Source organism: Cherax quadricarinatus, chromosome 66, assembly GCF_038502225.1.
Source record: "Cherax quadricarinatus isolate ZL_2023a chromosome 66, ASM3850222v1, whole genome shotgun sequence".
Taxonomy (NCBI): Eukaryota; Metazoa; Arthropoda; class Malacostraca; order Decapoda; family Parastacidae; genus Cherax; species Cherax quadricarinatus.
Window position 1 is genome coordinate 21,541,889 of NC_091357.1, and position 25,807 is coordinate 21,567,695.

Consider the following 25,807-nt stretch of genomic DNA (forward strand, 5'->3'; position numbering starts at 1 on the left):
TAACACACTAAATAACATAATAACATACTAAATAACACACTAAATAACATACTAAATAACACACTAACATACTAAATAACATACTAAATAACACACTAAATAACATACTAAATAACATACTAAATAACATACTAAATAACATACTAAATAACATACTAAATAACACTAAATAACACTAAATAACACACTAAATAACATACTAAATAACATACTAAATAACATACTAAATAACACTAAATAACACTAAATAACACACTAAATAACACTAAATAACACACTAACATACTAAATAACATACTAAATAACATACTAAATAACATACTAAATAACACTAAATAACACTAAATAACACACTAAATAACATACTAAATAACATACTAAATAACATACTAAATAACACTAAATAACATACTAAATAACACTAAATAACACACTAAATAACACTAAATAACACTAAATAACATACTAAATAACATACTAAATAACACACTAAATAACATACTAAATAACATACTAAATAACATACTAAATAACATACTAAATAACACTAAATAACACACTAAATAACACTAAATAACACTAAATAACACACTAAATAACACTAAATAACACTAAATAACACACTAAATAACATACTAAATAACATACTAAATAACATACTAAATAACATACTAAATAACACTAAATAACACTAAATAACACACTAAATAACATACTAAATAACATACTAAATAACACTAAATAACATACTAAATAACACTAAATAACACACTAAATAACACTAAATAACACTAAATAACATACTAAATAACATACTAAATAACACTAAATAACATACTAAATAACACTAAATAACACACTAAATAACACTAAATAACACTAAATAACACACTAAATAACATGCTAAATCATAACAGAGGCACAAAAACACAAAAGTAAGGCAACACAAGGTAACAGTCGCGTGAAAAGACAACAATAGCAGAAGAAAACACAACATTAGCACAGCGAAACACAACACAACTCAACAACAGCATCAGTAATGCAACACAACACTAGTAGTGTATAACAACATTAGCAACACATACACCTTTGTATTACAATAAACACAAAAGCTATGTAAGACAAACTTGACAACAGCATCAAGCACACCAAGAGGGAAAACAAGAACAAAATCAACAACAGCCCAATGATATTACACTGAGAAGCACGACACCTGTCCCTGAACCACACCTGTCCCTGAACTACACCTGTCCCTGAACCACACCTGTCCCTGAACTACACCTGTCTCCCAGCCACACTTGTCCCTGAACTACACCTGTCCCTGAACTACACCTGTCCCTGAACTACACCTGTCCCTGAACTACACCTGTCCCTGAACTACACGTCTCCCAGCCACACTTGTCCCTGAACTACACCTGTCCCTGAACTACACCTGTCCCTGAACTACACCTGTCCCTGAACTACACCTGTCCCTGAACCACACCTGTCCCTGAACTACACCTGTCCCTGAACTACACCTGTCCCTGAACTACACCTGTCCCTGAACTACACCTGTCCCTGAACTACACGTCTCCCAGCCACACTTGTCCCTGAACTACACCTGTCCCTGAACTACACCTGTCCCTGAACTACACCTGTCCCTGAACTACACCTGTCCCTGAACCACACCTGTCCCTGAACTACACCTGTCCCTGAACTACACCTGTCCCTGAACTACACCTGCCCCTGAACTACACCTGTCTCCCAGCCACACTTGTCCCTCTACCACACCTGTCCCTGAACTACACCTGTCCCTGAACTACACCTGTCCCTGAACTACACCTGTCCCTGAACTACACCTGTCTCCCAGCCACACTTGTCCCTCTACCACACCTGTCCCTGAACTACACCTGTCCCCCAGCCACACTTGTCCCTCTACCACACCTGTCCCTGAACCACACCTGTCCCTGAACTACACCTGTCCCCCAGCCACACTTGTCCCTCTACCACACCTGTCCCTGAACTACACCTGTCCCCCAGCCACACTTGTCCACCACACCTGTCCCTGAACTACACCTGTCCCTGAACTACACCTGTCCCCCAGCCACACTTGTCCCTCTACCACACCTGTCCCTGAACTACACCTGTCCCTGAACTACACCTGTCTCCCAACCACACTTGTCCCTCTACCACACCTGTCCCTGAACCACACCTGTCCCTGAACTACACCTGTCTCCCAGCCACACTTGTCCCTCTACCACACCTGTCCCTGAACCACACCTGTCCCTGAACTACACCTGTCTCCCAGCCACACTTGTCCCTCTACCACACCTGTCCCTGAACTACACCTGTCCCTGAACTACACCTGTCCCTGAACTACACCTGTCCCTGAACTACACCTGTCTCCCAGCCACACTTGTCCCTCTACCACACCTGTCCCTGAACTACACCTGTCTCCCAGCCACACTTGTCCCTCTACCACACCTGTCCCTGAACCACACCTGTCCCTGAACTACACCTGTCTCCCAGCCACACTTGTCCCTCTACCACACCTGTCCCTGAACCACACCTGTCCCTGAACTACACCTGTCTCCCAGCCACACTTGTCCCTCTACCACACCTGTCCCTGAACTACACCTGTCTCCCAGCCACACTTGTCCCTCTACCACACCTGTCCCTGAACTACACCTGTCTCCCAGCCACACTTGTCCCTCTACCACACCTGTCCCTGAACCACACTTGTCCCTGAACTACACCTGTCCCCCAGCCACACTTGTCCCTCTACCACACCTGTCCCTGAACTACACCTGTCCCTGAACTACACCTGTCCCTGAACTACACCTGTCCCCCAGCCACACTTGTCCCTCTACCACACCTGTCCCTGAACTACACCTGTCCCCCAACCACACTTGTCCCTCTACCACACCTGTCCCTGAACCACACCTGTCCCTGAACTACACCTGTCCCCCAGCCACACTTGTCCCTCTACCACACCTGTCCCTGAACTACACCTGTCCCCCAGCCACACTTGTCCCTCTACCACACCTGTCCCTGAACCACACCTGTCCCTGAACTACACCTGTCCCCCAGCCACACTTGTCCCTCTACCACACCTGTCCCTGAACTACACCTGTCCCTGAACTACACCTGTCCCCCAGCCACACTTGTCCACCACACCTGTCCCTGAACTACACCTGTCCCTGAACTACACCTGTCCCCCAGCCACACTTGCCCCTCTACCACACCTGTCCCTGAACCACACCTGTCCCTGAACTACACCTGTCTCCCAGCCACACTTGTCCCTCTACCACACCTGTCCCTGAACTACACCTGTCCCTGAACTACACCTGTCCCCCAGCCACACTTGTCCCTCTACCACACCTGTCCCTGAACCACACCTGTCCCTGAACTACACCTGTCTCCCAGCCACACTTGTCCCTCTACCACACCTGTCCCTGAACCACACCTGTCCCTGAAAAACACCTGTCCCCCAGCCACACTTGTCCCTCTACCACACCTGTCCCTGAACCACACCTGTCCCTGAACTACACCTGCCTCCCAGCCACACTTGTCCCTCTACCACACCTGTCCCTGAACCACACCTGTCCCTGAACAACACCTGTCCCCCAGCCACACTTGTCCCTTTACCACACTTGTACCCCAGCCACACTTGTCCCTCTACCAAACTTGTCCCCCAGCCACTCTTGTCCCTCTACCACACTTGTACCCCAGCCACACTTGTCCCTCTACCACACTTGTCCCCCAGCCACTCTTGTCCCTCTACCACACTTGTCCCCCAGCCACTCTTGTCCCTCTACCACACTTGTCTACCAGCCACACTTGTCCCTCTACCACACTTGTCCCCCAGCCACTCTTGTCCCTCTACCACACTTGTCCCCCAGCCACTCTTGTCCCTCTACCACACTTGTCCCCCAGCCACTCTTGTCCCTCTACCACACTTGTCCCCCAGCCACTCTTGTCCCTCTACCACACTTGTCCCCCAGCCACTCTTGTCCCTCTACCACACTTGTCCCCCAGCCACTCTTGTCCCTCTACCACACTTGTCCCCCAGCCACTCTTGTCCCTCTACCACACTTGTCCCCCAGCCACTCTTGTCCCTCTACCACACTTGTCCCCCAGCCACTCTTGTCCCTCTACCACACTTGTCCCCCAGCCACTCTTGTCCCTCTACCACACTTGTCCCCCAGCCACTCTTGTCCCTCTACCACACTTGTCCCCCAGCCACTCTTGTCCCTCTACCACACTTGTCCCCCAGCCACTCTTGTCCCTCTACCACACTTGTCCCCCAGCCACTCTTGTCCCTCTACCACACTTGTCCCCCAGCCACTCTTGTCCCTCTACCACACTTGTCCCCCAGCCACACTTGTCCCTCTACCACACCTGTCCTTATATAGAAGAACGGTCAGACAGGGTGACCCGAAGACGAAAACACATCCACCATCACTCGCTCCCTAACTGCTTTTTTGGAGGGGATTCGGGGGTGAGGAAGGAAGGGTGGGAGGAGTAATACAGTAACATCATGATCCAATGAGGAGGTAAAAGGTTGCATACCTTCGTGTGTTGCAGAGTGCAGGTATTGTTTCTTGCAACACCACGACCCAGGTCTGGCTCACTGTGTTTCTTACAGCTCGAACCTTGCTCACTACCCCTCCCCCTGTATCTTCACCCCTCCCCCAGTATCTTCACCCCTCCCCCAGTATCTTCACCCACTCCCCCCTGTATCTTCACCCCTCCCCCAGTATCTTCACCCCTCCCCCAGTATCTTCACCCCTCCTCCAGTATCTTCACCCACTCCCCCCTGTATCTTAACCCCTCCCCCAGTATCTTCACCCCTCCCCCAGTATCTTCACCCACTCCCCCTGTATCTTCACCCCCTCCCCCTATCTCTTCACCCCCTCCTCCTGTAGCTTCATCCCCCTGTATCTTCACCCCTCCCCCTGCATCCTCACCCCTCTCCCTGTATCTTCACCCCCTCCCCCTATATCTTCACCCCCTCCTCCTGTAGCTTCATCCCCCTGTATCTTCACCCCTCCCCCTGCATCTTCACCCCTCCCTCTGCATCCTCACCCCTCCCCCTGCATCCTCACCCCTCCCCCTGCATCTTCACCCCTCCCACTGCATCCTCACCCCTCCCCCTGCATCCTCACCCCTCCCCCTGCATCTTTCCCCTCCCCTGCATCACCTCCCTCCCCCCAGCATCACCTCTCCCCCCAGGACAGCCTCGCAACACGCATCAAAGGCGGCGAAATTCAATTGTTTTGCCTTTTTCCCCCAGGATGGTGAGAGATATTTAACGTAGTCCTTTACCTGCACACATAAAAGCCTTCTCTGCTTGTCTTCCTAAACACTAATCACATCAACGCTCTCTTTTTTCTGATTACGATGCAAACTGTTGTATTGTGATCATTTAAAATATTCTGTAGCGTTTGTTCATTAAGAAAAATCAATGGAAAAAAATATATAAATGGAGATTAAATGTTACATATATAAATGGAGATTAAATGTTACATATTTTCACTAAATGAAATAAAAATTGTTGAGTAATGGGTAAAGAAACGTTTAACAAATATTTTGACTAAATAATGAAAAACTAGTGAATATGGAAAGGGTAATTTGGATTAAATACAGAAAAAAAAGTGTCGGCGGTGGTGAGGTGTTGTGCTGCGGCGATCACAACCTAAACTATTATATTTGTGGCTTAAAATTGAGCGGAATTTACAATGAGTTTAACTTTTTTATCTATATCAAGAGTGTTTATACAGGGTGTTTCAAAAAGATGGAGTCAGTCTCAAGGAAGTATGGAGAGGTAAGTCACAAGATGACCTCGCTTACACCACCACAACCTCCACTAGGGTCGTTATTACGTTACTAAGATCTCGCTTACACCACCACAACCTCCACTAGGGTCGTTATTACGTAACTAAGATCTCGCTTACAACACCACAACCTCCACTAGGGTCGTTATTACGTTACTAAGATCTCGCTTACACCACCACAACCTCCACTAGGGTCGTTATTACGTTACTAAGATCTCGCTTACACCACCACAACCTCCACTAGGGTCGTTATTACGTTACTAAGATCTCGCTTACAACACCACAACCTCCACTAGGGTCGTTATTACGTTACTAAGATCTCGCTTACACCACCACAACCTCCACTAGGGTCGTTATTACGTTACTAAGATCTCGCTTACACCACCACAACCTCCACTAGGGTCGTTATTACGTTACTAAGATCTCGCTTACACCATCACAACCTCCACTAGGGTCGTTATTACGTTAATAAGATCTCGCTTACACCACAACCTCCACTAGGGTCGTTATTACGTTACTAAGATCTCGCTTACACCACCACAACCTCCACTAGGGTCGTTATTACGTTACTAAGATCTCTCACACCACCACAACCTCCACTAGGGTCGTTATTACGTTACTAAGATCTCGCTCACACCACCACAACCTCCACTAGGGTCGTTATTACGTTACTAAGATCTCGCTCACACCACCACAACCTCCACTATGGTCGTTATTACGTTACTAAGACCTCGCTCAAACCACCACAACCTCCACTAGGGTCGTTATTACGTTACTAAGATCTCGCTCACACCACCACAACCTCCACTAGGGTCGTTATTACGTTACTAAGATCTCGCTTATACCACGACAATCTCCACTAGGGTCGTTATTACGTTTCTAAGATCTCGCTCACACCACCACAACCTCCACTAGGGTCGTTATTACATTACTAAGATCTCGCTCACACCACAACCTCCACTAGGGTAGTTATTACGTTACTAAGATGTCGCTCACACCACCACAACCTCCACTACGATCGTTATTACATTACTAAGATCTCGCTCACACCACAACCTCCACTAGGGTCGTTATTACGTTTCTAAGATCTCGCTCACACCACAACCTCCACTAGGGTCGTTATTACGTTACTAAGACCTCGCTCACACAACCACAACCTCCACTAGGGCCGTCATCACATTACTAAGACCTCGCTCACACCACCACAACCTCCATTAGGGCCGTCATTACGTTACTAACACCTGCCTCAGCAAATGCTCGTTCTGTGTCGGGATGAAATTTTGCTTAAGGTAAACTACTGGGGCAGAGTTGAGGGGGTATACCTGAAGGGAGTATACCTAAGAGTATTCCTGGAGGGTGTTCCGGGGGTCAGCGCCCCCGCAGTCTGGTGCATGTGAAGTGTTAAGTATTGGGGAATAACCGGGGATTATAATCCATAACGCTGCTTTAATTACCAGCCTAAAAAAAAAAAAACACGGGTAACCAAAGGAATGACAAAAAAAAAGAAAAAAAAAGGGGGGGATTGAAATTAATATAGACTTGTATATTATAGTTTTATAATTGATGCTAAAACTGTCCAATACGTAACAGGAACATTTGTAAGAACCCGAATATCAGACGTAATATTTAGTGATCTTGGCAATTCACAATATACGATTAAAGTCATCTTACTGAGAATAATATAACTCACATCTTGTGTCTTATTAGCACACTGGCCAGTATATAATACCAATGATATTTAATATAGGGGACTCCCGCTCGGGTTTGGAGCGTAGATAAGAGCAACATACAAGTCAACCCTGGAGGAAGACGAACAACATAATGTCTGATCACTCTGACATTTAGGAAACACACAGCGCACTGCCATGTCTATTTCGGGGGGGAAATATAATACTGTCTCGTGTAAGTAAATATACTAGAAGTATATGTAATGTATTGTAAATGGTTGGGTTAGATAGAGTACTATATATATATTAAGTGTCGACGAGTACATGGGTGCGTTACATGTATTTATATAATGCTGTCTAATGTAAAAAATATATTTATAAGGACAAAAAAAGGCTTAAGAAAGTGTGTGTATATATATGTGTGTATATATATATATATATATATATATATATATATATATATATATATATATATATATATATATATATATATATATATATATATATATATATATATATATATATATGGTATAAACCTTGGTAATAAATACCGACAAGTTGGTTTAGAAAGACACGTAAGCAAACACTATGACATATTTATTAGAAAACGTTTCGGTCCTGGGACCTTCATCACTTCTAACATACAGAGGTAGAAGGACATTATATATATAGGCGGAGAGTGAGATGTGACGCACGTTCTTATGACATTCCTCAGGTCACGTGCGTCACATCTCACTCTCCGCCTATATATATAATGTCTTTCTACCTCTGTATGTTAGAAGTGATCAAGGTCCCAGGACCGAAACGTTTTCTAATAAATATGTTATAGTGCTTGCTTACGTGTCTTTCTAAACCATATATATATATATATATATATATATATATATATATATATATATATATATATATATATATATATATATACACATATATATATAATATATATATATATATATATATATATATATATATATATATATATATATATATATATATATATATATATATATATATTATATATATATATATATATATACATATATATATATACATATATATATATACATATATATATATATATATATATATATATATATATATATATATATATATATATATATATATATATATATATATATATATATATATACTATATATATATAATATATATATATATATATATATATATATATATATATATATATATATATATATATATATATATTAGTAGGTAGTAGGTTGGTAGACAGCAACCATCCAGGGAGGTACTACCATCCTGCCAAGTGAGTGTAAAACGAAAGCCTGTAATTGTTTTACATGATGGTAGGATTGCTGGTGTCTTCTGTCTGTCTCATAAATATGCAAGATTACTGGTACGTCTTGCTACTTCTACTTACACTTATGTCACACTACACATACATGTACAAGCATATATATACACACACCCCTCTGGGTTTTCTTCTATTTTCTTTCTACTTCTTGTTCTTGTTTATTTCGTCTTATCTCCATGGGGAAGTGGAACAGAATTCTTCCTCCGTAAGCCATGCATGTTGTAAGAGGCAACTAAAATGCTGGGAGCAAGGAGCTAGTAACCCCTTCTCCTGTATATATTACTAAATGTAAAAGGAGAAGCTTTCGTTTTTCCTTTTGGGCTGCCCTACCTGGGTGGGATACGGCCGGTGTGTTGAAAGAAGATATATATACATGTATATATATATATATATATATATATATATATATATATATATATATATATATATATATATATATATATATATATATATATATATATATGTATATATATATATATATATATATATATATATATATATATATATATATATATATATATATATATATATATTATATATATATATATACACTGGCTCCCTCACCTTCGTGTATTAGTGTTACTTGTAAATGGTTCAAGCTGGACAGCATCGTCATCATAAGCTTCTCTAGTTCTTATATGCGAGTTATGTATAATGTCTCGTGTATATGGATGGGATAAATGTATTTATAAATTTTACAGTGTGATGGTGGTCGGGAGATGGGCGGTGTTGTGGGCATGGTTGGTGGTATGGTCAGTTCCCCGGGTAGCATCATCACAGGGGCAAGACGTGCCACCTCTCTCTCTCCCTCCTGGCCAACCACCCACCCTCTGTATCCCGCAACTCTCTACACATCCCTTAACACGGTACCAACAACCTTCATTATTGTCTACCATACCTAAGACAGTAATTTATTATCCACTAACATAGTAGAACTCAAATAAATTTATCTTAAATAAACTGAAAGTCTCTCACATATATTTAATTACCTTCATCAAGAACATAAGCAAATGAACAAATATTTAGTTTATATAATTAGAAAAGACAAAATAACTGTCTTTAGTATATACAGCATGAATTATAAAAGGTAATGAAATGTGGGTAGTGTATCCCGTAGAATTTATTCTGGTTTAAATAAAAAAACTCTGCAGAATATACTACCCACATTTCAAATCCTTTATTATTAATATATTACATGTTAAAACATATTTCACGTTTGCTTTTAATGCATTATATATATTGGTGCATGTTGGGTTCTAGAACAGCATCTGGGGAGCTCTGACAGCTCCACAACTCTGTTTCCTTATTTTTCGTAATTGTACTTATAAGACATGTATAACCATATACTAGCGTACTCATCGGTGTGTAGCCATATGTTCTATTGTATCAGTCAAATAAAAGTTCTTAAAATACACTGAGGGATATATATTAGGAACGGTAGAAGGAAATACTCAGAACAGCTCCAGGAAAAAATATTTAAGTTTACCCTGAAGTATAGTCTACATGTGGGATACTCGTCAACAAGTGTTCAGTACACTTGTATCATCATAACTCTGCATTTCTAAGTCAAAATATCATCAATTTCACATTTTGGTATTTAACTTGCATAAATTTTCATTAGCTCTATTTTTTTCCTCTCATTCATTAATTCCCAGCATCTCTCTGTATTTCCATTTCTTGCCACCCACTGGCTCACTTTCTCACACTACCCCATCCCCCCTTCACTAACACTTTGGTAATGCAGGTGTGAGGTGAGAAAGAGGCAGCCATTCTACCACTGGGGTGGCAAGCGGTCCAACCTCAAAGCTGGCGACCAGGGCCTCCCTCTCAACCTCAGAGAAGTATACCTCGCACTCTTCCAGAAAGCCAGGTAACTCTTCCATCTAACTGTACGTTTTAAGTATACTACTTGCAAAACACACACACACGAAAGAATAGATAAAAAAAAATTTAACATTAACTATAAACTAAGAAATGGTGCAGAAGGGACACTATAAACTTCCTCACATTGTGATATCACCATGGAATGGGTTACAACAGGAGGAACAGCAAGACAAGCACATCAATATAAAACAAAATATATACCTGAAAACACAGAAGATTGATCACTACAAACATAACTCTGCTCCTTTAGCTATATATATTAAAACAAACTAAAGGAAGAGATGGTGGAGGGAGACAAACCAGCATGACAGGCATCAGTAAAGTCAGTTGGTAGGAGTGAAGTTGTAGGGTCGGGAGATATGACTTGACCCCAGCAAACACAACTAGGAGAGTACTGTCCATGTATCATCAACACAAACCTCAACCCAAACACAATTACCACCTGAATACACATTAACGTGCAGTCCCGTGCACTCCCTAGAGTCAGCTCAGTTTTAAAATTTCATTCCTAGTGTTAAGAATATCTGTTCGATTATCATCATTATTATTATAGTCAATGGCAGAATGTTTGACTTACCATCTATAGGATTCTGGTTTAATCATAAAATGGGACAAGATATACAAGCAAGTCTCTTGTTACCTGCTGTCCCAGTTCACCTACCAGTAAATATATAGCCTAGGCAATCACCAGACGAGCCTAGGCAAGCACCAGCCGAGCCCAAGCACTAGACGAGCCTAGGCAACACCAGACGAGTCTAGGCAAGCACCAGACAAACCTAGGCTAGCACTAGACAAGCCTGGCCCATGGCCATGTTTTGGGAGTAAAAAGACTAGGAAATCATCAGAAGTATATAAAGGCTAGTAGACTTGTGACTCAGCCAGCCTAAGGGAGAGGATCGAACAACCTTAACTGAAATTAGCAACAAAGTTTGACTTCTTTGAGTTATGAAGCCTACAAAGTTAATAGACTTAAGTCATATTTTTTCTTCTTAATGCTCAATATTAGATCTGTGTATTTGTATATTTTCCCAAGCACATTTAACAAGCATATTTTTTTGGTTCCAGGTCTCAATTACCAAGGCCTCAATTGCCAAAGCCTCAAGCTAGTGAGGGAGAACTGAAGCGAGCAGCTTTCAACCCTTGGGGAGGGAAACGATCACACCCAGTCTTGGTTGCCAGCCTCGCCTCGGACACTGTACATGACTCTCCTAATCATAACACTTTCATCCCAGTGGGAGAGACACCCTTTAAATACATCAAAGATGCAACCCCAGTTGAAAAAGAGACCATCCCACACACAGCTGCTCTCAGTGATGAAGAACAAGAGGGCGAAGATTCATTTGATGCTGATAATGAAAAAGAAATATGGGATGAAGAGCCATCAAATCTGCTTTTGTTAGATGAAAATGTATTCATTCCAGCTGTGGATAATCAAAGATACAAGAGGGAAGTGGAATCTTATACCAAATCTTTGGAAAACCGTGAAAACTCACAAGAGAAGACGGAAACTGAAGGTGATAAGCCAACCCCAAAAGATGTGCAGCCTCAAGACATTATTCCAGCAGAAACCAAAAGGATAAGATTCAGTGCCTGGGCTGGTAAGAGGCCCGACCTCCAGGCTCTCCAGAATGCAGTGAGGAGGTTGGCAGGTCCTGAACCCCGGATGGCAGAGAGAAGAGCCTTCAGTGCTTGGGCTGGGAAGCGATCATCTGAAGCCAGTCACCAGGATGTTCAAAACAAAGCAATCATGGCCTGGATAGGGAAAAATCTGCCCACAACTCAACTAACCATGGCAGACAAGAGAGCATTCAGTGCTTGGGCAGGGAAAAGGTCAAGTGATCATCTTGATGGACAAATAACAAATGAGGTGACAAAATTTAGTCCTTGGGCAGGAAAACAATTGGAGGAAACCATACCAGGTGACAATGACTTGGCTGTGAGGACAATCAATGATGAGGATTCCCTCTCTGATGACCAGAAAAGGTCTTCCTTCAGTGCCTGGGCTGGCAAACGCAGTGATGATGAAAAACGACAGTCCTTCAGTGCATGGGCTGGCAAGCGAAGTCATAATGATGAAAAACGAGATAACTTCAGTGAATGGGTAGGTAAACAAAATGACAATGATAAAAGACAACAGGCTTTCAGTGCATGGGCTGGAAAGCGAAATGACAATAATGAAAAACGACAAGCTTTCAGCCCATGGGCCGGAAAACGAAGCGACAATAATGAGAAACGACAAGCTTTCAGCCCATGGGCCGGAAAACGAAGTGACAATAATGAAAAACGACAAGCTTTCAGCCCATGGGCCGGAAAGCGAAGTGACAATAATGAAAAACGACAAGCTTTCAGCCCATGGGCCGGAAAACGAAGTGACAATAATGAGAAACGACAAGCTTTCAGCCCATGGGCCGGAAAACGAAGCGATAATAATGAAAAACAACAAGCCTTCAGTGCCTGGGCTGGAAAAAGGAATGGCTACAATCAGGTCAGTAAAGTGGCCTTGCAGCAAATCTCTTATCTCCTCCAGCAGCTCCATAATCAAAATCAAAACTGCTCCCACAAACGGGTCTCCTTAAATAATTGGGCTAAAACACATGTTCCCTTCATTACAATGGGAGACAACAGGCTAAACTCTCTTCCAAGGGAGACTCAAACATCCGACCTGTTTCTACCAGACATCTAAACTGGTCTTTTAACTGCTGCTCTTATTTTGGCAGTTGTAGTTGCCTAAACATTCTCTAACAATCAGATAGTATGTCCATAATATAATTTTGGGAATAAAGCAAGGTGTGTGTGAGTGTGTCTGTGATTATAAGGCTTGTAAAATATCTGATACAACAGATTAACCAAGTTGCCAAAAATAGGCCAGTTATTGTTAACATCAGAACAGTCTTGAGGCATAAAAACAGGTAGTTACGTGCCTGGAGCAACTCTTCGAATGGAACAAATACTCATAATGGGTATTCAAAAGAGCTTTTTTATACTGTTATTTCTTCTTGTTCCTCTTCTAGTCACTACTCTTGCACAGTAATACTAACAAAAAATCTGACCTAATTATAGTTCAAAAGAAAATAATTATGAATCTATATTCTTAAGCCATTTCTCAGTATTATTATTATTATTATTATTATTAAAAACCTAACATAATGAAACATGAACAGTCATTAACCAATCTGTTTTTTTTTTTCAACAAGTCGGCCATCTCCCACCGAGGCAGGGTGACCCAAAAAAGAAAGAAAATCCCCAAAAAGAAAATACTTTCATCATCATTCAACACTTTCACCTCACTCACACATTATCACTGTTTTTGCAGAGGTGCTCAGAACCCAACAGTTTAGAAGTATATACGTATAAAGATACACAACATATCCCTCCGAACTGCTAATATCCCGAAACCCCTCCTTTAGAATGTAGGCATTGTACTTATATTTATATTATATACTTATATTTATTTATATTATATTTATATTATTTATTTATATTATAGCCAAATGTTTTGTTGAACTCTCACTTGAGCCAATCAAGTACACATATTATTGCAATAAACTTGATTCCATGGAACAAGAGCCCTTCACAAGCATCAAGGCACCCTTCATAGCATAATATCTATATACGTACATTCTTATTTGTCTAAAATATTTATTATACATAAAGCAACTTTCATTTTTGTTTTTAAGTCACCCTGCCTCAGTGGGATATGGCTGGTTTGATGAAAAAACAGAGCAATTTAGAAACATTATCAATTGTTTGTACGAATGTGTGGTTTGTATGAAACTTCAGTGAATAACCAAACATAAGACTTTAAAAAGTTTCGATCCATCTATTCCGGTGGTGAAAATATAACTCAACCCAGAACAGAATAAAACATCATCAAAACTCTCTTATTGTAAGTGCGGGTATTCTGTGAATCAACACCCATCACAGGAATTGGTGCAACAGAAGATATAATTAGGATAGCAGAAAGAACAAAAAAGCAGAATACTGTGACTGGAACAATACACAAATAACCTGCACATAGGAGAGAGGAGCTTACAAAGACATTTAGGTCTGACTTGGACTGAAATATTGTCATAAGCTCCTCTCTCCTATGTCAAGGTTACTTGTGTATTAAGATAGCATAACAGCTCAAGCACAAACCTAGCTGAAGGAGTAGGTTGCTTCATATTATGCATTACAGGTTAGCTATATACTTCCTCTTGACAGGCTGGACAAGAGGAATGGTATCAGCAGCTTAAGTTTCTATAAATAAAATCATTTCCTTTAGCAACAAAATTATTGTCAATCAGGCTGTGCTTTAACACCTGCTGCAACCTTGTAAACTCTCAGATATTTCACTAGTATCAGTGGAGAAATTCACAGCAGATTTTTAAATGGTCAGAAAAAACTACAAACATAATACAACTTATCGTATAGTTACCATGGTTGATTAAAATTTGCCAATGTTTAAACACGTGAAAGTGCCATGCGTCTCGACCATGCGTTGCAATGAGATGCAACTATCAAATGATGAATGTTATCTAAAGCACAACAAATCTGATAAATGCCATTACTAACAAAACAAAACTGTACTGACAAACCGCTGCCTAAAATCATTATGAAAAGTTACATCAACTAATAATTAGGTAATTCGCCACAAGATGCGATAAAATCCAGATGTTAATGCAAAAAAAAAATACTTTTTATTTTTTCTGCATAAACTAGCATGTTTCGAGGCTCCTTAGTTAACTAATACAGTATTGTAGTTTTTTCTTTCAACTCTGTCGTATATCATTCACTTCTCTTTCCATTACTATTACCATTCCTGTTAGAATTAAAACCTAAACTATTCTAATTACCAACAGTCAATAATTTTATTGAAACCCATCATACATTTAATATACAGTACTGAATTCTCCATACAAAATTTTATTAATATACTTGTTGCAAATATTCAAAATATAAAAATATTCTAGTCTATAAAACTGAACTCTTATTGAGGAATCTAAAGTGACTCTTACCATATTTCATACAAAAATAAACTAAAAATTTTCTGTATATTTCTTGCAATAATGTTTATCAAGAATTATTATATTCATAAGGAAGCAGAATATGGATAGGAATCACACATGATGTGGAGGAGGAGAGGTGAGCAGGCTTGATACAAGAAGGATAATAGCTCTTAATTCCTTGAACCAAGAGCCCTTTACCAGCTTCAAGACACCCCTCGAAGGGGCTTATCCAGAATACAATCACTATGGTATCTTAATTATCTACTAGTTAAGAAAAACTATCCTGTATACCAGTAAATCTTATACATACATGTTATATCACCCATCAATACTTAAATTCATTATTATTATTATTTTTTTTTTATTTTTTTTTTATTATCACACTGGCCGATTCCCACCAAGGCAGGGTGGCCCGAAAAAGAAAAACTTTCACCATCATTCACTCCATCACTGTCTTGCCAGAAGGGTGCTTTACACTACAGTTTAAACTGCAACATTAACACCCCTCTTATTATTATTATTATTATTATTTACTTCAAGTATTTATTGTTTAATGTACTAATTAGGCACCAGATAAATTTGAGTTGTTTGCATGTATATATTTTGTTTCTCTGGAGTATGAGAGCTGGACCAGAAAAGTGTCAAGTTGTGTTCTTAAATAAAGAGAAGAGAACGATTTATATTTTAATGCAACCCTTTCAGTGTAGATTATAATTATAATAATGTTGTGCAACTCTAAACCAGTGTCTTGTACAGCACCTGAGCAATGGAAAGTAATCAGGTTTTATCCAAGGGATGAGTAGATCTGATTCCTTTAATCAAGTGCCCCCTCACAAGCATCAAGGTCAAACATCAATGTGTTTAAATTTTAACTTTATACAAAAAATATTGTTCTCTGTACTGATCTACTTAATATAGTATAAAATTACTCACTAGAGTTTTTTTCTAATAACGTCTTATAATTAAAAAGAAAAATACCATAACCACCAACACAAACCACAGCAGCTAAATATTCAGTTATAACAGTGTCGTTTCAATTGTGAGATCGATCAAACTGGACTTCTACATGAAACGAATGCTAAATGAGCCAGGTTGTGACTGCTATGTATGCCTGCAGATCAGTGCCAGCAATAACCTGGTCATCCAGGAAGTCAACAATAAATAGAGATGGTTGAAGAGAGAGGTGGTGCTGCAGGGAGAGGTGGTGCTGAAGAGAGAGAGGTGGTGCTGAAGAGAGAGAGGTGGTGCTGAAGATAGAGAGGTGGTGCTGAAGAGAGAAAGGTGGTGCTGAAGAGAGAGAGAGGTGCTGAAGAGAGAGGTGGTGCTAAGAGAGAGAGTTGGTGCTGAAGAGAGAGAGAGTTGGTGCTGAAGAGAGAGGTGGTAATAAAGGGAGAGGGGAGGTGCTGAAGAGAGAGGTGGTAATAAAGAGAGAGGGGAGGTGCTGAAGAGAGAGGTGGTAATAAAGGGAGAGGGGAGGTGCTGAAGAGAGCGGTGGTGCCAAGGATAGAGGTAGTGCTGCTGAGGAGAGGACATAGGCAGAAAGAATGGGGGTCTCACTCGATGTAGCACAATGGAGCTGGTCCAGTTTAAGAATAAAAGTATTTGTCGTTTTTCATTTTATTTATTTCAAAAATAAACGTGTAGCCACCTCATATTACAGGTATTGAAGACTTATGTGACACCGAACAAGGCACAAAGGATTAAGGAATTTATCTTCCAAGTGGCAAAAACACCAGCACAAGAGGAAATTAAGACACTGAAATAAAAAATTCTTTTAATATAAATATAATTTAGCCAGACCTTGAGCAAAAATGTTTTTATTTTATTTTTTATTAACATACTGGCCATTTCCCACCAAGGCAGGGTGACCCAAAAAAGAAGAAAGACTTTATCATCATTCACTTCATCACTGTCTTGCAGAGGCATGCCTACATTACAGTTAAAAAACTGCAACATATCGACACCCCTTCAGAGTGCAGACACTGTACTTCCCACCTCCAGGACTCGAGTCCGGTTAACTTGAACAAAATGTAATATTAAAAAAATTCTCCACTACCAGTGTCTATTCCCACCTGTCAATAAATATCTACTTACCAGTATATCACACATTATTTCTGCATGCATATTGTAATGTTGCTTTGTAAAAATACGAAACAAGCTATGGTGATTCCTGCTCCTCAGCTATGACTTAAAAGAATACTTCCCATACCTCTCAAGCATCCTAATGATAAGTTATGGGGATCAGGAAAATAAATTCCAAAATTCAAGACACAAACTGAACATGTGCATTGCATACATGAAGCTCCAAATATCACTCTAGGCTCACTGTACATCTTTAATGATTGACTTCTTCTCTCTCCTTATGATACTCATAAAAAGAAAAAAATCTGCATAACAAGAAATAGTAATTATAGTAAGCCCTCAATTTAACAGACCTTGCTTTAACCAACTTCGATTTAATGGACTTCAATTTAACGGGCTTCGGAAATATGGGTCGAATAGTTTGGAAACCCTGTATAAAGTCCATCTCTTACAAAATTGTCCATTATTGTTAAAATCACAGCAAAACAATTTAACCTCCATCTAACACAATCATCAGTACCGGCCACCCACTTTTTACCCTACAAATCCGTTAAACTGACAGCTTACATTCAGAACCGACTGCTATAAAACACGGTTCTAGGTCACATGCATCTTCTACATTTAAGAAGAATTAAAAATGTTGGTATAAACGAGCAAATTGATTAATTTTTTTTTACTAATTTTACAATAAATAAATCAAGGAAACTTTCTCCAAGAATAGAGACAAAATCTTCAGTAGGGATATTTACCATAGACAACCTAATGATATGGTATCTCTTATTTTTCATACAAAACTGACCATGCTACAAAGGCCTGGCAAAATAAAATTAGTGTATTTTCATAATGTGACTTAATTTCCCCATTGTTACTGTCAAGAATGTACAGCTATGCAAAAATATACAAATTTCAAAAACTCATCTTGATACAACTATCGCAGTGTTTTTGTATGTCATTCAATCATCGTCATATGAAGGAATGTCATCAAAAGAATATCCATCATATCCTTTGAAGGCATAATAGGCTATATAAGAATGATAGGCCCCTGGAATAAACATCAGGGCACCGAGAATGATGAGCGGCCATGTTCGGTCGGCATATTTTTCCTCTATGTAACCTGCGACTAGCAGACTCCCTATGACGAGTAAGAGGGTACCAGCCGCAAACAGAAGCATTGCATAGCTTATGGCCTTCCAAGGAATGCGACTAGGTCCGGCCTGCGAAGGAGGGAAAGTAGTGGTCAGCACAGAGCTGCAATTATCTTCCAATATGTCATGGCCTAACTTGCAAGCTCATTTATCATGACAGATAAACCATGAGAGGTGCAAGTCCATTATAATATTCATTGTTATACATTACTCTGTGAAAATGAGAATTTTCATAGAAAATGCTTAAAGCATCAAGATTTTGAGCAACAAATCATTACATTTGCAAACTAAATGTAGCAAATCATTGCAAAATATCTCTTTTGAGTAATAAAGGCCTAAAACTTAAGATTTTTAAGTTAAAAAAAATGGCCTGAGAATTAATTTTATCAGTTATAAGCTTCAGGAATCAAGATTCTGCATAATAAGACTTCAAAACTCAGAATTTTTGAGTTACAGAACCTCAGATAAGCACATTTTAAGAACCAGGACCATACATAATCCCGATTATAAAACTGAAAATTTCAAGAAAACAAGTTTTAAGTACAAGAGTCAGGATACTTTAAATGTTAATTGGATACTATTTTATCAACAGGAACAAGGCAATATGATGCTCAGGATGCATACATAATAAATGGCATACATAAGCATGGTTGTTTAACATATTTAGAGATGGGGTTGTAAAAGAAGTTAATGCTAGGGTGTCAGGGAGAGGTGTGGAATTAAAATATGCAGAACCTCATACAAAATGGGAGTTGTTACAGTTGCTTTTTCCTGATGATACTGTGCTTTCAGGAGATTCTGAAGTTGCAAAATTTGGTGGACATGTCTGTGAGATATGTAATAGAAGGAAATCAAAAGTGAACATCTATATATAGGAAAGAGCAGGGGTGATGAGAGTAACATATGATTTAGGTAATGAAAGACAGGATATCAGATTGGAAGGAGAGGGCATGGAGGACATGAATGTGTTCAGATATTTGAGAGTGGACTTGTTGGTGGATGGGTCTATGAAAGACAAGGTGATCCATAGAACTGATGAGGAAAAAAAAGGTGAGTGGTGCATTGAGGCATCTGTGGACATGAAAGATATTATCCATGGAGGCAAAATGGGAAATGTATAAGAGTACAATACTCTGATATCGGTGTGAGGAATGGGCTGTGAATGTTGCATTGAAGAGGAGGAGGCATTGTTGATGTCGTGTCTGAGGGCAATGTGTTATTTCAACAAATTGGCCATATCCCACTGAGGCAGGGCAGCCCAAAAGGAAAAACAAAAGTTTCTCCTTTTAAATTTAGTAATATATACAGGAGAAGGGGGTACTAGCTCCCTGCTCCCTGAGGGCAATGTATGATGTAAATATTATGCAGAGATTATGAAGAGGTGCAGGATTACTAAAAGTATTATCCAGAAGGCTGAAGAGGGGTTATTGAGGTGGATTCAATATTTAGAGAGGATGGAGCAAAATAAGATGACTTGGAGGGTATATAATCTGTAGTGGAGGGAAGGCAGGGCAAGGGTTGTCCTAGGAAGTTGGTGGGAGAGAAATAAAGTAAGTTTTGTATGAGAGGGGCTTAGATATCCAGAAGATGTGTGCAAGTGTGTTAAATAGGTGTGAGTGGAGGCAAATTGTTTTTGGGACTTGATGAACTGTTGTGAGCAAGGTAACATTTGTGAAGGGATTCAGGGAAACTGGTTAACCTGACTTGAGTCTTGGAGGTGGGAAGTACAATGCCTGCACTCTGAAGGAGGAGTGGGGATATCTGCAGTTTGGAGGAGCATCTTAACTATATTATCATCATGCCTCTGGCAAGACAGTGATAAAAGTGAACGATGATGAAAGTGTTTCTTCTCTTTTTGGGTCACCCTACCTCGGAGGGACATGGCTGGAGTTGAAAAATAAAAAAAAATAGGCATTTACAAAACATTTCTAAGTGAACCCATGTAGTTATGAAAGGGATGAGGCCAACATAAACAGACACTGCATTGTATATGACGGGGAACTCATGCTCAATATCTAACCAGAAATTACTGACATTCAATTAGAAAGTCTTACTGTTAGAGGATGAGTACCAGTTGCCTAATCTTCCATCTTATCTTACACAATGGGCAATTTTTTAAATATTACTCTTGTATTTTGTAACCCATTACACAGTGTACCCCTCCTCACATACTCCCATCTATTTCAACAAAAATTACCTCACATCTCATCCATTTAGTGCATGTTTCATGTAATTTTAAGCCTTTTGACACCTATATCAATAAGACCTAGATTTAACAGACCTCCTTTTAATGGATTTTGGAAATAGCAGACAAAATTCTCTAAGTAAACTGATTTGGGAATAACGGCAAAGTCCACTGGTTACAGAAATGTCTATTATTGTTACAAAAAATAATAAGTGAATCACAGGAATAAAAAAAAGTATGCTGAGTACAGAACTGTCTGTTATTGTCATGGCAAAACAATTTCATCTATCCACCACAAAAACTACTCTACTGAAAATAGAATTATATTGTACACCTACCATCCGACTTACGACCGAGTTCGGTTCCGAGAAACTGGTCGTAAGTCGAACTTTACTACTGAATATCAACATAACATTTTTGTAATGACTTTATTTTATTTTATTTTGGTATTTCATGTTTTACTTTACTTTTTATGCTGTTAGTACTGTATTGTATACTGTAAGGTTTAGGATAAACACTGTGTACAACACAAACACTTGTTTATTTCCCAGAAATTTGGCATAAAAAACACGGTCGTAAGTCGGGTGGTCGTATGTCAAGCAGGTCGTAAGTCGGATGGTAGGTGTACTTCTAATTTTTCTGTTTTCAATATTTATCACAGCATAACTGCAAACTGTGTATTGTACTGCATTATGTACTCTATACAGTTAAGCACCAAAGCTTCTTTTTTTGTTTTTTTTTCTACTTTTAACAATATTTGAATTTACTGGACAATCAGAATTACCAGATATCCTCTACCCTAATGGTCCACTAAATCAAACTTTTATTGGTATGCCACTATGCAATCCCAACCCTTCATGAGGGTAAAGGGGAAAGGGTGCCTTGATGCAAGTGAAGGGTTCTTGATCTGTGGAACTGGAGTTGTCCTTACTTTCCTTATTGCTCCCAATACCCAGGAACTGTATGGCTTTAGCCCTTTTTTTGCTAATCAGCCACGCTGCTCACCGTCTTTCTCACACTCTGTCATATAACCACCTTCATAAATCACATCTCTCAGTGATAATCCAACCAGAGCTTCAATGAATATTTCTATTTAATTTGCATTAACAAATATCCAGTGCCAGGGTTTGTATACTCTAAACAATACTGCTTTGTCTCAGCTTTAACTACATAGTTATGATATTCTAATCTTCCTACTGTTAATCACTTACTCTAAAAACTGCACAAAATGAACATGGTATTTTCCCAGAATCTTCCTCATGTTTCCTGTGTAAGGAAGCTTATAATCTAGCAAAGAAAAATAAGATAAGCCTATACACTTAAGAAGCAGACTCCACATAGCAAACAATAACAAAATACCTTGAACTGAGCATCAACAAATCCATCATCCTCTTGACTAAGTCGCTGATATCTACCTGGTGAGGTGTATGTGCTAGCATCCTTACGAACCATGATACAAGCAAAAACAAAATATCGAGGTTTTACCTGAAACAAGGACAAGAATCAGTGGACAATGACCTGACAAATACACAAACCAGATACTGTACACTTACACACCTCCATAAGGCAACTCTAGATACAAATTCATTTGAACATCAGCTCCAAGAACACTGTTGAAACAGCCTTTTCTTTTAAATTTGTAAAAATATTAAAAAGCAATAAGAGTTTCATTATGAAAAATAGAAAAAGCAGAGGTTTATCCAAGAAGCTGTAAATAATTGCTGTCATCATTCTATAGTAGATTTTAAGCAAGACTATCACTATTAACCCTTAAATTGTCCAAACGTATATATACGTTTTTTCAACATCTGAAAGCATGTAAAAAAATGTAGATCTTCTTTTTTGTTTTACATTTGAAAACGTGTAAAAAAAAACTTTTATCTACATTTTTTTTTGTTATATTTGAAAATACAGTGGACCCCCGGTTAACAATATTTTTTCACTCCAGAAGTATGTTCAGGTGCCAATACTGACCGAATTTGTTCCCATAAGAAATATTGTGAAGTAGATTAGTCCATTTCAGACCCCCAAACATACACGTACAAACGCACTTACATAAATACACTTAAATAATTGGTCACATTCGGAGGTAATCGTTATGCGGGGATCCACTGTATGTAAAAAAAAGTAGATCTACTTTTGCAGCACTACGAGTTTGAACGTCAATCTGTTTGGACCGTTTAAGGGTTAATGAGCAAAATGTTTTTTGAAGTATAACCCTTGACTTAACAGACTAAAAGGGGGCAGCAGGTGGCTGGTGGTGGTGACTGTGATGAGAGGAAATAAAACTGTTTTGCCGTGACTGTAGCAACAGCGGACAGCTCTGTAACCGATGACTCTCTGCCGTTTCCAAGTGAACGGTCACGGCAGATTTTGACCTGTATTTCCAAAGTCTGTTAAATCAAGAGTTAACCAGCACTGTAGTGATTACAATATTTGCTACAAAGCCACAAAAAACAAATGCACAGAGCAAGGATTTTAATGACTTTTTTAGAAACAAGAAGGGCAGGGTAGAATTCACCTTACGTTTTAACTAACAACACTGTCATTGAAAATGTCCTCTTCTGTTTAAGAATCAAACTAGATATATGAGTTATCAACTCAGCTCTGCTGACAAAGGATATTTCCTGCATATAAATGAGAGATCTAAACTTCATCTTATTCCACCTGCTGCTACTCCTGCAACACTGCATAGCTCCTGATGATGCACAGATACATATGAAAGATTCTGAGCTGAAGATTTCCATCCCTGGTGGCTTGTCTTACATAGTAACATACATGTAAATTACCCACCAGGAACCCCCCCCCCCAAGAAAAATGTCAGATTGACTAATTTTCATTAGGATTCTTGAGTGAGCGAGTTTAGATACAGGTACACATAAGTACAATTATAATACCCATTAACCTATGTAAATTACCTAGAAAAAAAAAAAAAGTCAAAGTGACTTAAAGATAAAAAATAAAGATTTTATTTCTTTGCAAAGGTTACAATGTGTAATTACAATTTTGATTTGTTAAGTACAAAGAAATCCACTATCATGCCGGGACATTTCAGGCAGAGTAATCCTAATACTTAAAAACTACTTAAGTCTAGATAACAGTGGTTGAATTATTATTATAATCAAGGGGGAAGCGCTAAACCCGGAGGATTATACAGCGCCTGGGGGGGGGATGTGGAAGGCATTCAGGCTTAATTCGAGGAACTGGAGCACAGATTCAATTCCCTAAATCAAGAGCCCCTCACCAACATCAAGGAACCTTCCTTGAGGGGAAGAGTGGTTGAAGGTTTATAAGAATAATAATCTTAAAGCTGCACATAACGAATAACAATATTACAAATAATGATTCAAACAGTGCTATTTTATAGACGAGTAGATGTTTTAAAAGACTAGAGGTCATATAATATTTTGGCGAGTTGCTTCAAACTGGTTAGATGTTAGTTTGGTTAGTATTGATATTATTATTATTATAATAAAAAATAATTATCATTATAATCATGAGAGAGCGCTAAACCCATAAGATTATATGCCTGTGTGGGGAGAGATGGAAGGTATTCAGGCTTAATTCAGGTAACTGGTGCACAGATCCAATTCCCTAGATCAAGAGCCCCTCACCAGCATCAAGGAACCTCCTTCGAGAGGTATTATAATCAAAAAGATGCACTACACCTACTAGGGGATAGTACTGAGAAACGAGATGATTTTTAAGCATCACATCATCGCTTATTTCCACTAGAGTCCTTGATGCACTCTTAAGAAGCACGTAAGTTCCCCCGTCTTCTAATAACATTTAAAGTAAAAGGACACAAGTACAACTAATGTGACATTTTATCATGGCAACGTTTCGCTCTCCAGGAACTTTGTCAAGCCGTAACATGTTTATTATTCTCCTATAATCTACCTTGTCCATGAATTAAGGAAAGATCCTGGACTTCACCTTACAAAACAAAGCAAATGTGATAGTAATTATGGACATGGCAGATTATATTAGTATTATAATCAAGGGGGAGCGCTAAACCCGTAGGATTATACAGCGCATGTGAGGGGGGGGAATGGAAGGTATTCAGGCTTACTTCAGGGAACTGGAGCACAGATCCAATTCCCTAGATCAAGAGCCCCTCACCAGGTGGTAGATTATAGAGGAAAAATTAACATTTTAGAAGACTACTTAGGCGCCTCTTAAGTGGCTCAAACTTCACCTGTAGACACAATAATATTCATCAGTATATATTATACATTATGTTCCACTTTAACATTAAATACTAAGTTACTTACCTTGAGGAGAGTCCAAAAAAAAAGAGAAATACTGGAGTAGCTGAGAACTTTGAAGATAATATTGATCCTCCCACTTCACTCACTACAATATTATCTCCGGCTCGTGTTACCAATTTATTTTTGAGTTTTTTTATTATTTTGTGGTGCTTTTGTTTTTCTTTGCGAGATTTTTTTATGTTTAATATTAAATAATGATTGTGTTTGTTTAATTTGCTTATTTGTTTGATTTGTAGAGTTTTCATGAAATTTTATCAAATACAAAATTCGTCTTAATTTTTTGAGGCGCTCTTTTTAAAAATCTTCAATTTGTGGTTCTGGTGAATTATTAAAATCATAACTAAGTGCTAAACCCACAAGGGTCATGCAGCCCAGCTGGCCCTTTGAGACAAGGAAATGATGCACACATCCATCTCTCCAAAATTTATGATCATTTTT

The 25,807-nt window shown here is 39.2% G+C and overlaps 2 protein-coding genes across 5 annotated transcripts in view; one reads left to right on the forward strand and one right to left on the reverse strand.

The window, feature by feature from the left end:
• The window catches only part of LOC138854670 (uncharacterized), an 80,384-nt gene extending 65,667 nt beyond the window's left edge, over nt 1–14,717 (forward strand). The window contains exons 2-4 of the mRNA XM_070099216.1: nt 9,516–9,680; nt 10,559–10,684; nt 11,764–14,717. Of these exons, the coding sequence (XP_069955317.1) occupies nt 9,520–9,680; nt 10,559–10,684; nt 11,764–13,381 (1,905 nt within the window). The 5' untranslated portion in view covers nt 9,516–9,519 and the 3' untranslated portion in view covers nt 13,382–14,717. The remainder of the gene's footprint in view (nt 1–9,515; nt 9,681–10,558; nt 10,685–11,763) is intronic.
• LOC128704007 (COMM domain-containing protein 4) overlaps nt 1–25,473 on the reverse strand; it is a 175,147-nt gene extending 149,674 nt beyond the window's left edge. For 2 of the 4 annotated variants that reach the window (XM_070099219.1, XM_070099217.1), the window contains exon 1: nt 25,373–25,473. The gene's annotated coding sequence lies outside the window, so the exon portion shown is untranslated. Of the gene's footprint in view, nt 1–22,457; nt 22,586–25,372 lie in introns of those variants that run through there. The other 2 variants (XM_070099220.1, XM_070099218.1) reach the window with 1 other exon arrangement.
• Nucleotides 25,474–25,807: the final 334 nt, after the last annotated feature.